Source organism: Struthio camelus, chromosome 3 (assembly GCF_040807025.1).
Source record: "Struthio camelus isolate bStrCam1 chromosome 3, bStrCam1.hap1, whole genome shotgun sequence".
NCBI classification, from domain to species: Eukaryota; Metazoa; Chordata; class Aves; order Struthioniformes; family Struthionidae; genus Struthio; species Struthio camelus.
In genome coordinates this window covers 35,340,692-35,354,992 of record NC_090944.1, presented here as the reverse complement: position 1 = coordinate 35,354,992, position 14,301 = coordinate 35,340,692, and the positions used below count along the sequence as shown (strand labels likewise).

Sequence of the window (14,301 nt, the reverse complement as noted above, 5' to 3'; positions counted from 1 at the left end):
TCAGTCCTGGAAAAAAAAAAACTTACTCATTTGCAAAGTCAAGAAATGGTAGCAGTAAACAATTAGGAAATCTCATGATTCCTTTTGCCATGACCTCTGTTCTGCTCATTCTTAAACTCTATGATCTCCTTCTATTTTTCCCTTTGTCATAGGTTCTCCAGTCCGTTTTGATCTACTTAAAATCTTGCTGTATCACTTTTTAGTTTAATAAATTGGAAATTTAACCAGTTCAGCACAAGTCTCAAATACAGTATGGATATCTTTACTAAGGTATATCGTTATGATCTGTGTACTTTTTAATAAGCTCATGAAAACTGATTAAAAATTTTAAATTTTTATTTAAAAATAAGGCTTCCTATCTATCTTTATTTCTAGATTTTAAATAAGGAACATTTTCAGTAGCTTTAATTGTTATCAGTTCAATGGACAGAAAAAGATACTCTCTAAATATATTTAAGTGGTTCCATTGTGGAAATGAAACATTTTTTATGACATTAAGCATGGTGTAGCATTCAAGATACCATAATTTTCTCCCTACTACTGGGAAATTATTATGGTAACACTTTGCAGATGTTTTTTTTTTTTAAAGAGGAGCTTTATAAATTTCAAATTCTCCTGAAGGACGAGTTGCCAACCATGGTTAAATAAATAGCCATTAAACGACTGTCATTTTTATCAGTGTCTTTTGGAGAGAAAGCTAAGGAAAATGTAGTGATGGGCCAGTTGTACTTGAATTAAAGATTTCCTTGGTCTGTTAGGCTCTGGTTTCTGACACAGAAGGTGATTTTGATGACTGTAATAATTGAGAGTCAATTCACTTTCCGCTTTTAACTTGAGTTCGTAAAAGATCTATTCATAACATTCGTTTTTATTGACAGTGAGGTATTTACCAAGGCATATCTAATAGGATGGATGGGCCGGTTCTTCAGTGTATTCATTTTTTCCCCACTGATATCCCAAAGCATTGTAAAGGACAAATTACTTTCACATGTTGGTCTTGTAAGGATGATTGTGCCTCTGCTTTTTCAATGTGTATGGAAAAACACCCTTCCTTCTGCCTTCTAGAATTCTTGTCTTTAGTCTTGCCTGTAAAACACCATACAACATACACACCATAATACTGTTACCATAAATAATAGTAAAGGAAAGTGTGTGAGGTTTTGGCTCCAGTGTCATCAGTATGCTGTTGATCTCAGTTCTCTGTATCCTTTTCATCCAACCCAGATGGCAAAGTATAATTACTTTTCCAGACTTTGACCAAGATAGGGATATGGATGAAAGTGAATTGGCTGCAAATCAACTTGGTTAATGGAGAAACGTTGCTTGTTAGCCAAGGGAAGCATTTAGGGAAATAGAAAAAGATAATGTATACACCATGTCCTGAAAATACATTTTTAATTTTTGCACGAGTGGCTAGCTGTATTAGGATCTTACAAACAACAGAGGCTTCTAGTACCTTTTGTTAACAATGATTTCATTGTAACGGAGGTTTAACTGTGGTTGTATATGCCTCTGCTACCGCCTGACTCTAGCAATACATTCCCTTAATTGTTATTTTTCAAGTGATCAAAAATCTGTGACTGCAGCACATGCCTGTCTGCTTTTAGGTTGTATGAACTGCTAGCTATGCTTGACACTTGTACTCAAAACTGCAATTGCACATGCTCTACATTTGTAGAAAATGGGAACAAATGTTTTGTAGAAAATGGCAAGCAAAGTTGTCAGTGATAATTCAGACAGTTCAGAATCATCCTGTTACTTGATAGACTTGAGGTTATGAGGAATGTTGAATAAAATACATGCCTGAATATCAGAGAAGGAGCTTCTTGGTTTTCAAAGACTGTGAACAGTCTTTGGGCTTGGTTTTATCCTTCTGAATTTTTGTGCTCTATTGCTACTACTTTTTTCAGCACATCCAGCAATATTGCATGGAATTGGACATGGTTTGCAGTTGCTCCTGGAGCTAGCTTCAGTAGAACTAGCTCTGTCTGTTACACTCTCTATTCAGAGCACAATTCCTGAGATTTCATTTTTTCATGGCTGTCTGTCAAAGCAGCAGTTTCAATGGCCTGCATCAGCTTGCTGAATTTTCTCATCTACTTGCTTGCATTTGGCAAATTTTAGGGCATGACCACCAGAAATGTTTGTGTGACTCTGTACTGACAATGAGTCATTATCCTTGGCAGTGTAGTTATAATGGAGCATGAACTATTGTGATTTTGATTATTACAATTTAAAATGCGTAACTTTATGTAATCCACAGTGTTCACATTTCTCATCTGTGCTTATTAAAGGGAAGAACTTCTAGGAATCTGTAACTATCTTACCATATTCATTTCTGTGTGATTGCCAATATAGTTTCATGGACTTTGTTTAAATTACTAAAAGTATCAGCATATCTGAAGAAGAATAAGATTCTAAAACATTAAAAGGTGTAAATTAAAAATAAATCTAGAAAGTTTTATTTTTATGTAAATATTTCTCCTGAATATGTGTATATCTAATATTTGAAGTAATACTAATACTTACATTTTAGGTAGTAATATTTACATATATTTTATCATAAATTTTTATGTTTTGAATAGGCAGTTTTAATAGGTGCTGCTGTTTCCCATTGCGTAGGCTGAGAAAAAGCTTTTTTTAGTTTTATATCCACCATAACCATTACTGTGTATATGAGATGTAACCAGCAATTAAATTTTATTTTGTCACTTCATTGTACCTTTGCTTTTCACAGTCTGTGGGGATGGAGATGGTATATGAAAAGTTATAAAGCAAGAACATCATCAAAACGGAACCCTGAAATCGTGGTACTTAAGTATTAGTTGTTGACTTTTAAAACGGTGAAGGATGGGAGGAGATAGATACCCACTGCAGCTTTATCTTCGTTGCAGCTGTAGTAAATATTAAGTCTTCTTTCAAACTAAGCTGTGAGATTATATTCTTTGAAAATGGCTATGATATCACAGAGCAGATAACCAACAGGGTCGTGATGGAATTGTTGACTAGTCTGTTCAGATACAATTCAAAAGTCTTAAAAAAGCTAGCAGTTATAGGCTAGCAATTTGTTGTTTTATATCCTGCTACTGGGAAAAACACATGCTTGGTTTAGTAGTTCACTGTTGCTCTTTAATGCATACAGGAATATTGTTACCTTCTGTGCTCACTTCGAATGATGGAGAAATCTGAAAAAAGTCCAGTTTATAAACTGATGTAATTATAAAGAAACGTTTGGTAATATTGCAAGATCAGCATGGCAGCCCAGTTAAATATAATTTGTTTAACTAAGCGAAATAGTTTCAAAATGTATTCCAAAACCACAACATGATAGAAAACAATAAGGAAACTTTAACCCTATTTATTACTTTTGAACTTGGCACTTCCTAAAGAAAAAGGAAAATGAGGAATAGTATAACAATGAAGGTTGGTTTAGTCTTTGATGTGATGGGAAAAGTACAACAGAAATAACTTTCAAAATTTCATGTATTTAAAAACATATATATAAGGTATTAGAACTTATTATTATGCTTTTAAAATAAAAGTGAAAGTAAACACCTCCAGACCATACTCAAATATAAGACTATCTTTTCCATTAAATGAAAAGGAAAGAGTCAGGATTTCAGTTTATGTATATTCATAGTTCAAGCTGAGTTCACTTGAGTTGGTTATATGAGGCAAATTACATGTTGGAGGCACCTACAGGTTTTGTTTGCATCTCTGAGCAGCTAAGCACATCCCCTGTAAGAGAAAGGGTAAACTCCAACTCAAAGAAAACAATATTCAGCAGGTGTTTCACACAAAGTGAAATGTGAGAGTTGACCTCTTCTGATCTATTACAAAGAAAAATATCCCGAGAAGAGAGGAATTCCTTCTCTTATTCCCTCTGTTTGACTCCTGCAGGCAGAGATTATGTTGATTTATTAACTCGATAGTGCTTTTGGAAAGTATGTTATTTTGTATTTGGCCTAACAGAAATGTTCTTCCATACGGAAAGGAGTTGCTTATTAGAGCTGTTAATACGTGAGGTCTCTTGTTGCATATTACTAAAACCTGGGAGGTATCATGTTGGGAAATCAGCTTGCACACTTGGTAATATTTCTGTGATTCTCCTGTCAGGAAGTGATTTAACACACATGCATATTGTGGCTCAATTTGCTCTTTTATGAGTGGACTTGTACTTGTGTCACAGACAGAACTCTTTTAGATGCAAATTTGGTATGTTTTTTCTTGTCGGAGGCCTCTGATTGTAAGAAGACCCTTGTTTGTTGCTTGGACAACACATTATCCTTTGGGATTATTCTCATAGCAACTGATCACTGTATAATCCTCCATGTAAGGAAATGATGAGGCAGGATCAGAGAGAGTTAATATACAAAACAATAACTTTCCGAAGTAGCTTACAACTGCTGCTGCCCTAATCTGGAGCATATGACGCTACTGGTCTCCATCAGAGAAGCTTATACTTAAGTGACAGCTATTAGAAGCTACTGTTACTTTGTGTTATAGGTACTATTGACAGAAGGGTGCAAAGAGAGGGAGGAGAAGCCTCCATTCAACTCCCAGTATATATGATCACTTGGGGTAAAGAAATGCTTCAAGGGTATATATCCGATCTGCATGGCAGGAAGCAAGGTTCGGATATTGTGAAGAACACTGAACTAGGAGATTTCTCTCAGTTTAATTATCAGGAAGCTGCAAGGGCCAGGTGCTCCCTAAGGCAGGGGAGCCAAAGGTGAACAGGGCTGGCAGGGTGGGGATGTCAGCCTGGTCCTGTAGTACCCAAGTGAGCTGAGCAGGGCAGGACTGGAGATGGTAGCCAAGTTCAACCAAGACTTCGGATCATCAGGGAAATTTGTGGTGATGAGGCAGGTCCGAAGTTGAGCTGGGAGTGCAAGTCAGTGAGTCAGGATCACAGTTAAGCCCACTGATGGTAATCAGGGTCAGCCACAGCCCAGTGACTCCTTGGCAAGTCTGTAGCGATAAGGGAGGTCAAGCTGGAGAGTCAGTTGAGGGATCCCTGGGTCCATGGGCAGGAGAGCAGGGAGAGGTCCTAGGGAGAGGGTGGTCAGGGCCACTAAGACCTAGGGAAGGCCTTCAGGGGGGAGACTAGATTACTGAAACAGAATCATGAGTAAAGCTGATGGGAGGACAAGAAGTAACATCTGCTGTCTGAGCATTTTCTTACTATACTCCCATTTCACAAACTGACGTGTGAATGGTATATTTACAGGGGAGTTACTTGAAAACAAGAGGCAAGAATTCAGTTGATCTGAATAGCTTCTGAATGAGTAGCTTGGGCAGAAGGACAGAAACCATGTCAGTTGCTCAGGACAGAAACCATGTCAGTTGCTCCAAGGAGGGGCCCTGAAACAGGAGTTACAATCCTCTTTATTGGACTGATGCTGCTTAAAACACGTGCTACATGTTGCCTTTCTTATACCTAGAAAGCTGCTGTTGTATAAACCTGTAAGATAGCAGTCCATGAGGACGTGTTTTGGGTTGAAACGATCTGCTGCGAGGGGGAAGGTTACTTCCTCTCTCCTATGTATTTACCTGTCTTCCAAATTCTTAGGGTTTTCGATGAATATCCTGTGAGGGAGGGCTTTGAGGCAAAGGTGAAATGCAGCAGGAGGGTAGACTGGGAACTGTATCAGCAAAGAAGTGTGAAAACTTCATTTAGAATGAGAAAAAGAAGATATCACCAGCTGAGCTCTAGAAGGAACTCCAAAAGGGTTTGTTCTCTTGATCCCACATTAGGTGACACGTAGTTCATTTGAAGCAGATTTCTGCTTGAGATTGAAACACCTAAATGAAGACATGTAGGTGTCTATAGTAGCTTTAAGTTGCTCTGATAGCCAGTGGAGATCTAGAGCAGGACTCAGTTGCCTAAACATAGATGCCTAGTCCCATTTGAAACACCTAGGGTATATGAGATGTTCATATGGGGCAGGTAGCTCTGACCCAACACGTACAGGAGCCCCTTTTTTTCTGGAATAGCGTTCAGTCCCCTAGTCAAGCACAGTTAAAACCAACCTGGGACTGCAAGTCATCAGCCACTAGGTGTCAACTTCAGGATGAACGGGACTTTTTGTGTTCCACCTGCTACATTAAATTATATAGCTGTAATTGGAGTTTAGATATCTAGCATGCCTTTAGACATCTACATGTAGAGAGCAATTTAGAAGCTCAATTCAGTTGCCTAAAGAGATGTGTCTAGGGCCATTTAAGATGCCCTACAGTGTCTGGACATCATGACAGAATTGAAATGGGACCTATAGCAAATGGGTGAAATGGGACCTGGGCCCTTCCTAAACAGCACTTCGGAGGCCATCACTCTAAAGTCATCCAGAATGACTCTGGGTACATATGTTTAGGCAATAGAAATCAACTGAGGTAACTTAACCTTTAGCTGAATATCACTTTAAATCTTCTGTAGCTTTGGAAGTCTGATTCTAAAGTATTTTCAAAAGGCATAGTAATATATAGATGGTATTTAACTTTTTTTTAATCTATAACCATATGTCCATGGTAGTATAGATTGGAGTGTGACTTGAATTTTGTAGTTTTGTGTTAAGAATATTATATTCTTAACACTGCAATATTTGTACAAGCTCGAAAGCATTCCCTATTCATGTCATTTTTCTCCTTTTGAACTGTCAATTCATTAAACTTCCACCCACCTGATAGAATTCTTTTTCAAAATATTCATTTTTAATTTCTAAGACTGTAGATTATTAGTTAATATCATTTGCATTATTATGACCTTTTTCTTCACCATTAAACTCCTCTTGATGAACAGGGTTAAACTGAGCAACTGGCCACTCTAGCAGCTTAAACATTTATAGTTCAGCTGAATTCCCCCTGGATTTACAATTGTTTCTTCTATTTTTATATGAATGACTTGTATTTTCTTATAAACAGCCTTGCAACAATTTTGTAAGTGTGCTGCTAGATTATATTAGAATTTCATAATTAACAGAAATGCCAGTAGAAATGTTAGCGCTGTTACCTTACAATGCAAATCTCTACAGTGAATTCCCAGTCAGTTCAGATAATTTCCTGATATATCTAAACAACTACTCTTTCATGAGCTTGCACAAGCCCTCTAATACAAAATAATGGCAGACTTCTACGCACATTCAAATTAAATTTGAAGAGGTGGACTAAAGTAGTAGTTTTGGCTCTGCTCTCCAGTACAAGAAAGGCATGGACATACTGGAGTGGGTCCAGCAAAAGGCCATGAAGATTAATGGACTGAGCATCTGTCATATCAGGAGAGGCTGAGAGAGCCGGGACTGTTTAGCGTGAAGAAGAGAAAGCTTGGGGGGAATCTTAGCAATGTTTATAAATACCTGATGAGGGGAGTAAAAAGATGGAGCCGGACAGTTCTCAGTGATCCCCAGTGACAGAAGAGGCAATGGGCCCAAACTGAAGTAAAGAAAATTCCATTTAAATATAAGAAAAAGCTTTTTAACTATGAGGGTGTCAACCTCTGGAATAGATTGCTCAGAGAGGTTGTGGAGTCTCCATCCTTGGAAACATTCAAAACCTGACTGGACATGGTCTTGAGCAACCTGCTTTAGCTGACCCTGCTCTGACTGGGAGAGTTGGGGTAGCCAATATCCAGAGGTCCCTTCCAACATCAACAATTCTATGATTTGTTTCAGATATTTTATCTCTGCATTTAACTAATTTCATTCCATAGTGAGGTATTTGCATTTTATCTTTTCGCAAATATTAATGGATTTTTATCAATATTTGTTTATTGATTTTGTTGAGATTGTTCACGACGTATGGAGAAAACACGTTCCTTTAATAGAGAAATGGAAAAGATGAACGGTTATGTAAGGATTTAGAATTGGAGGTATTTGTGATGTGCATGATAACTTTACATCTTGTCTTGACTAAATAATTGAAAGACGTTTTATGTCAAGATTTTGTAGGGTTCCATTGGGGTGGATGGCACTGGAGTGTTAGAGCTTTCTACGCCTTTCCTACAACCTGTTCAAGAGCCAGGTAGAGTTGCACTTTTTGCCTGCAGGATGCCTATGGATAGGTGTGGCTTCACATTGTCTTTTGTGGATAGCTGTTTTGCCCTCTTATGGATGCTCTCCTGTTGATTCAATTCTTTCTTGATGTAGGGAGCCCAAAACTAAACATGGTGTTTACCTATCAAGTGGCAGGCTACTGTCTTGTGTATGACATCGGTGTTTATATCCTGGAATTAAGTTTGCCATTTCATTTTCTTTTTTTTTTTTAACCTCGACAGCATGATGTTAATGGCTGATATTCAGTTTGTTATCCATTTTAACATCCTAGTTCTTTTTTATAGAACAATTTAGTCAGTTACTTACCATTTTCTGTTCGCCAAATACCCTTTTTAGTCAAAATTACCAAACTGGAAAAGTAAGTATGATTTTTAAAGGACAAACATACAGCAATTCCCTTAATTAATCCATCAATACCTGGAACAATAAGGATAGCCCTAAGTGTTGTGTTATGTATTGTCTTTATTGAAATGCATCTGCTTATTTCTCAAGTATATCAAGGGAATTTTGAATTCTAATTCTGTTATCCAACGCACTTGCAACTACTTTGATTGTGGTATTTCTATTCTATCATTCAAGATATTAATGAAAATACTCAATAATATCATAAGAATAATTTATTTACTGAAAGCCTTTCAAAGGCTGATGAATTTTTTTTGCTGGTAGCAGCCTATATCTGGCTACTGTTTTCCCAGCAGTCATGTCAGCAGCATGTGACAGCAGTTCTGTGATGGATACTCATTGCATGTATGATGCAGGAGTACGCCTGTCGCTCAAAGATAAAACGATAGGCAGAAGCTGGCTTGTGCTGGCTCAAGAGACTCCAGAAATTGCTTTATCTACTGTGTCAAAAAGATGTATTCAATACATTTTTGCACCGTTTGTGTCCTCTCTCTTTCTCTTCCAATCTGAAGTACAGTACAAAATAGAAGGTTCTTGCTTCTCCAGTCTACGAGGATATATCACCCTTAAATGCTTGCATTTATCTGCTTATCCTGATTTGGTATAGTAAACTCTCAGTAGCATATCAGTCTTCTTTTTCCCGCTTGTCTTTGTCTAGGAACATTCATCAGGTCTATGTCCCACTATTTTCTGAATATCAGTGTATCTTTCTTGTATCTCACAGGTGAATCTCCTTCTTTTTCCCCTAGTTAACTTGAGAATGAGTATCTTTTTAATATGTCTTCCAGTAGTGTGAACTGTGTAAACAGGTCTCTGCAATGCCACTTCAATTATTATTTGATTATATACTAACATTTTAATTTCTTCCTGTTTATTTCCTCTATGTCTTGTAAAGTTTAAAGGCATCTATCTGTTCAGAAGATTGACCATTGTTTTCTTTGTTCTCCTTCCAGCAATTGTATTATTTATCTCAGAGCCTTCTCCCAGTTTTTAGGCATTGGTTCATGTCACCGCACACGTACATATGGAGTTACATTGCCACCTCCCTGTTGATGCTAGTTTAAAAACCTTCTCAGGAACATTTCTTCCTTTTGCAAGATGGATCTGTCTACCTTTGCACAGTTGTCTTCTGTGCCAGAACACCACCTTGTGGAAGTGGAAAGCAGAGCTTCATCTTTGCTTGGCTAGAAAGACTGAAAATTCTTCTCCCTTACTTTTGGGTCCTTTTAATTGCTTCTGAAAAGCTCTGGGAGTATTTGTCAGTGCCATTAGTGCCCATATGGATGAGCTGCATGGAATAAAAGTCAGAAGCTGAATGAACGTCAGCAGCTTTACTAGAAGTTCTGAAGCAGTGACAAAGCTTAAGAAAGTGTTTATTTAATTTGATTACATTTATGGTTATATTAAGAAGATTATGCTGCTCTAATTAAGAGTTAATAGGGTTTTCTATAATAAACTTCTATTTTCAGCTATTTATAACTCAGGGAAAATGTTTCCGTACAGAAATTTGGCATACAATGTCTGAAGCTGAGTAGTGTGGCTTTCCTTTTTGTATTTTTTTTTAAAGAATCTTTGGCTGCATTCTGAAGGCAGTTCTTTTGTGGTTTTTATGCTTTTTGTTCTCCCTTGGCAAGGCTTGATACATGGAAGAAACAAATTTTCCAGGCCCTTAGTCTTTTATGTCAACTATTTCCTTTTTGATATTCCAAACATTGTGCTTTGGTAGTCATTACTTTTTAACAGAGCCAGTATATAATTCAACAAACAGTCACCTCTAAATATCTACAATAACTACTTTTTATACTTTGTTACATGAAAATACTTTTTATAAAATAATTTTATTCAATATTTTTTTCTGCAACAAGAAAGATCTTCATGACATGTTTAGTGAAATAAAGACTTGTGTAATGAATACTTGTGTGTTGCTGTAACATTCACCTTTTCTGGATTCTCTTAAAATATACAAACTATTTTTCATTTTTATATTTATTTTCTGTGGACTGTTTAATACCATACTTGAACGTACCTAAAATTCTCTAAGTGTGTTTCCTTGTTGGTTCTGAAAAACCCTTCTTTTTAGCCCAAATGTTTATACCTTTGGATTACTCCAGTTAGGGGGATTAGATGCCTTGATCCTGGATGCCTGAGTCCTGACTGAGGTCTGATGCCATCCAGACAGCAGAAAAGTGCTTAAAAGTCTGCATAAGTTCTTAAAGACTTCAGTCTATTCTGTGCATTTGGAGTTTGCCTAATGGCTATGCATGGCACTAGGGCCAGCACAAAAACGGGCTTATGGCTCTGGTCACTTCTTCAGCTGGCTTTTTAAGTGGTGTCCAACTGTTCTGCAAGTGTGGCACTATGATCTCTTGGGAAGACTTCCCAAGAGAGCAGGAAGTCTATTTTCGTTTCCTTTTCCTGAAAACATTGTCAAGTCTCCAGCTTCCTGGAGGATGTCCTAACTGCTGCGTTACTGAATAGTCATGGGACAGGTGAGATTAGGGCAAACAGGTACTTCTTTCCTTCTGTTATTGAACTTGGGCCACAGAATGAAAAAGATGCTAGTCATTTTAGCCAAAAACAGAGCATGTAGTGATATAGTCTCTGATTTATTTCTGGGTTTTATCCAATGACTATGTACTGTAAAATGCATAAATAGTACACAGGGGACTGAATCTAAGTATTCTGCATCCCTTTTTCTTGCTTTTTATCTAAGCTTCAGCAGTACAACACAAGAGAAATTATTAGTTAAGCTAGAGGGGAGGAGGATGAGAACAGGAATTGTGCGGTGAGTGGGAAGCTGGAAACAAGATAATGTTAAAAGCAGATTTATTAGGCTGAAGAGACTTTACTGGTGGAGTTCCTCAGGTCCTTTTGTTTAAAATGTTTCTTCAATAGTACTAGACCAAATTTAGGGAAATAATATATGTTTGTGCTAAAATAAATAGTCATGTTAGTCCAGATATTTTCCCCATGGAATATTAAGGTGGTAAAATTTGCTGATGACAGAAAGACGGGAGACATTGTCAGTAGCACACTGGATACCGCACAGGAGAAACTGAGTGACTGTGAAAACAGGAGCAATAGAAAGTAAATTAAATTCAATGCAAAGCAAGGCATCTGTGGACTAAGAGCCAAGAAGTCTACTCTAAGCTGTTAGTTCATCAGCTGGAAAAAAGTAAGGATTTGTCTGTAATGTGGCCTTGCATTTCTGCTATGTGGCCCTTGTGAGAATCGTCCTGTACGCACTTCTCAGCGTCGTGTTTGAGAAAGGTGAACTCAAAGTGGGACTAGAGGGCAGAAGAGCTACAAGGAAAACCAAGATGAAGACCCTGTCTTATGAGAGACTTGAACTGTGGCTGAATGAGGTTATACACCGGTAATTTTTCCACAGCTGGAAAATAAAAATCAATACTTTTGAACAGAAGTCAATACTCATTGTCTTCCTGCAATAACCATTCCAAATTTCTGTTCTTTGTGAAATCCAGCAACTCCAAACATCCTCTTAAATGGCTATGTGAATGGCCACTGCTATGGCACATGAGATAGCTGTATAAACTGTTCTGTAAAGACAGATATAGCCTTTGATTTCAGCAGAAGCTTTACCACAGTAGAAACCGAATAGGATTTACATGGTTTGGCCTAGAAATTGAACATTTTTGCCACCAAAGTTTTATGGACGTTTTTCATACTTTAAATTAGGCTTTAGTTCACATAATCTGTTTTAGCTCCCTTTATTTTCAGTCACAGCTTTATTCATAGCACAGCTGTGGCATTTGTCTTGTAACAAGAAGGATCTGATAGTCATGAAATAACCTAGATTTATGCCCTTAGTGCTGAAGCTGTGCCATATGCATGAAAATAACTTTAAAAAAAGAGAAACAATATGCAGCAGATGTGAAAGTTTTACCTTCACGTTTAAGTAGGTTTATACTGTCAGTGAGTGTGGGCTTAGCACAGTCTGACAAAGTTTGAACATACCAGATGTTCCACGTGATCAAAAAGATACTGTGCAGCTGTTTCCCATTCTTTTTACTGTGCCTAGATAAATATACAGTAAATGCTCTGAAATATGTTTATTGTATTTTAGCTGTATTGTGACTATTACTGCAGAGAACTTACTTTAATCCACGGGCACTGAAATCGGTGGGGGCGGAACCAAAGGTACCGTAAAAGTATGGTGCAGATGGCTCATTTTCCATTACTGTGGGGAGAAATTGTCAGCCATTTAGCTGAAACTACACTGGTGATGCTAATAAGGAAGGGATGAAAAATGGGTTTTTCGTCTAGTTGAGAATGTTGTGAGATTAGTGGTCCTATTTACGCACTGCAGAAATTACTTCTTGAGTCTACGTCTGGTTTCTGTGAAAGCTCCGACTTCTGCATCCGGGTGCCTTTCCCTCCCAGTTGACAGTTTCATTGTTCCAGTGGAATTTAACTGTCAGGGGAGGTCATGGTTGCAGAGGGAGCAGCAGTCTCTCAAGTAGCTAGCACTAATCCCATCAAGGGCTTGAAATATTGGAATGAAGACACTGGATTGGATTCTGTATGCAGTGCAATACAGAAAGCAAAGTGTTTCCCCGAGCTCCTGATGGGGCTGCTCCCCGAGCTCCTGATGGGGCTGCGTGTGTTCGTCCTCTCTGCTCATATAGGCCCTGGCAGGACGCCCAAAGTTAGCCGTTTGATTTGTTTTTAAAGGCACACAGCTTTTTTGGGTCAATGTGAGCAACTGCTCTGAGCTGTTTGTTTCAGGACATAAAAGCCCAGGTTACTTTAGCTGCCACACCTGTCAACTTGATTCAATAACAGACCAGCTAAATAATAAAAAAGGAAGTTTCATTTCCCTTCACCTGCTTTTCTGCTCTTGTTTCTCCTTCCTCCCCCTCCAGCTCCCCATGCTCTCCTTAGCCCTTTGACCTCACTGCTGCCTTCCTTCCCTCCTTTTACCCTCAGTCTCCTACCATATCAAATCTGCTCTTACACCTGGAAAATTCTTCTTCTTGTCTACCGGGGGCCTTCCTTGGTCTCCTTTAAATCCTTCTTTAAAACCTTCATCTTCAAGCAGAGGGATTGCTTTCATCTTTCATTAATAATCTCTTCAACATTTCTTGATTTCTCTGCTCTGTTCAGATTTATAGCCTCGTCTTGCAAACATTTACACAGAAGTAACTGTTCCACAAATTGAGAACATTCAGTTAGAGGTTGGAGGACTGGATCGTTTGTTTGGAAGCTTTTTCAAATGGGACTATTTCTCACTTTGTAAAACACAACGCTCATTTATGGTTTTATATACGTTCTTATAATAAACATTTGTGGCCTCAGAGGAGCAATGGAGCATGCATGCAGATAACTTCTGCTTTTAACTTTTATTCCCCAAGTCAAGTTGCGGAACACATTCTCACAAAGTTTTAAGGGCAGTGAGCAAACTTACTGTTGATAAAATGACTTCATACGCAGAATCATATAAGAAGACATGTACAAGCTGTACCTTTGATCTTAGTGACCTTCATTGTTTTGTGTTTCAGTGCTGATTTTTGTTTCAGGAATCTGAAACATCTGGACTGCCTGAGTATGTGAAGATAGTAGAAGTTGGGCCAAGAGATGGCTTGCAAAATGAAAAGGTAATCTTTTTCTCTTTCTTTCTACATGGATATAAGCATTGTTGCCGTTATGTAAAATATAAATAATATTTTAATCATTTGTCTTCCATTATGTACCGTAAATATATTTTTCTATTTATGTATATATTAATACCTTACATATTAGTACAAAAGTATATTACTGTTTTTCAGATGTTACATTATACTTGTTTCTTGGTATTAGGTGAACTAGCTTTACTGTTACTCATCCTCCA

At 37.7% G+C, this 14,301-nt stretch overlaps 1 protein-coding gene across 4 annotated transcripts in view; it reads left to right on the top strand.

Annotated features, from left to right (window-relative positions):
• HMGCLL1 (3-hydroxy-3-methylglutaryl-CoA lyase like 1) overlaps positions 1 to 14,301 on the top strand; it is an 87,281-nt gene that overhangs the window by 10,429 nt on the left and 62,551 nt on the right. For all 4 annotated transcript variants that reach the window (XM_068937397.1, XM_068937393.1, XM_068937395.1 and 1 more), the window contains exon 2: positions 13,991 to 14,068. In XM_068937397.1, coding sequence (XP_068793498.1) covers positions 13,991 to 14,068 — 78 coding nt within the window. The remainder of the gene's footprint in view (positions 1 to 13,990; positions 14,069 to 14,301) is intronic.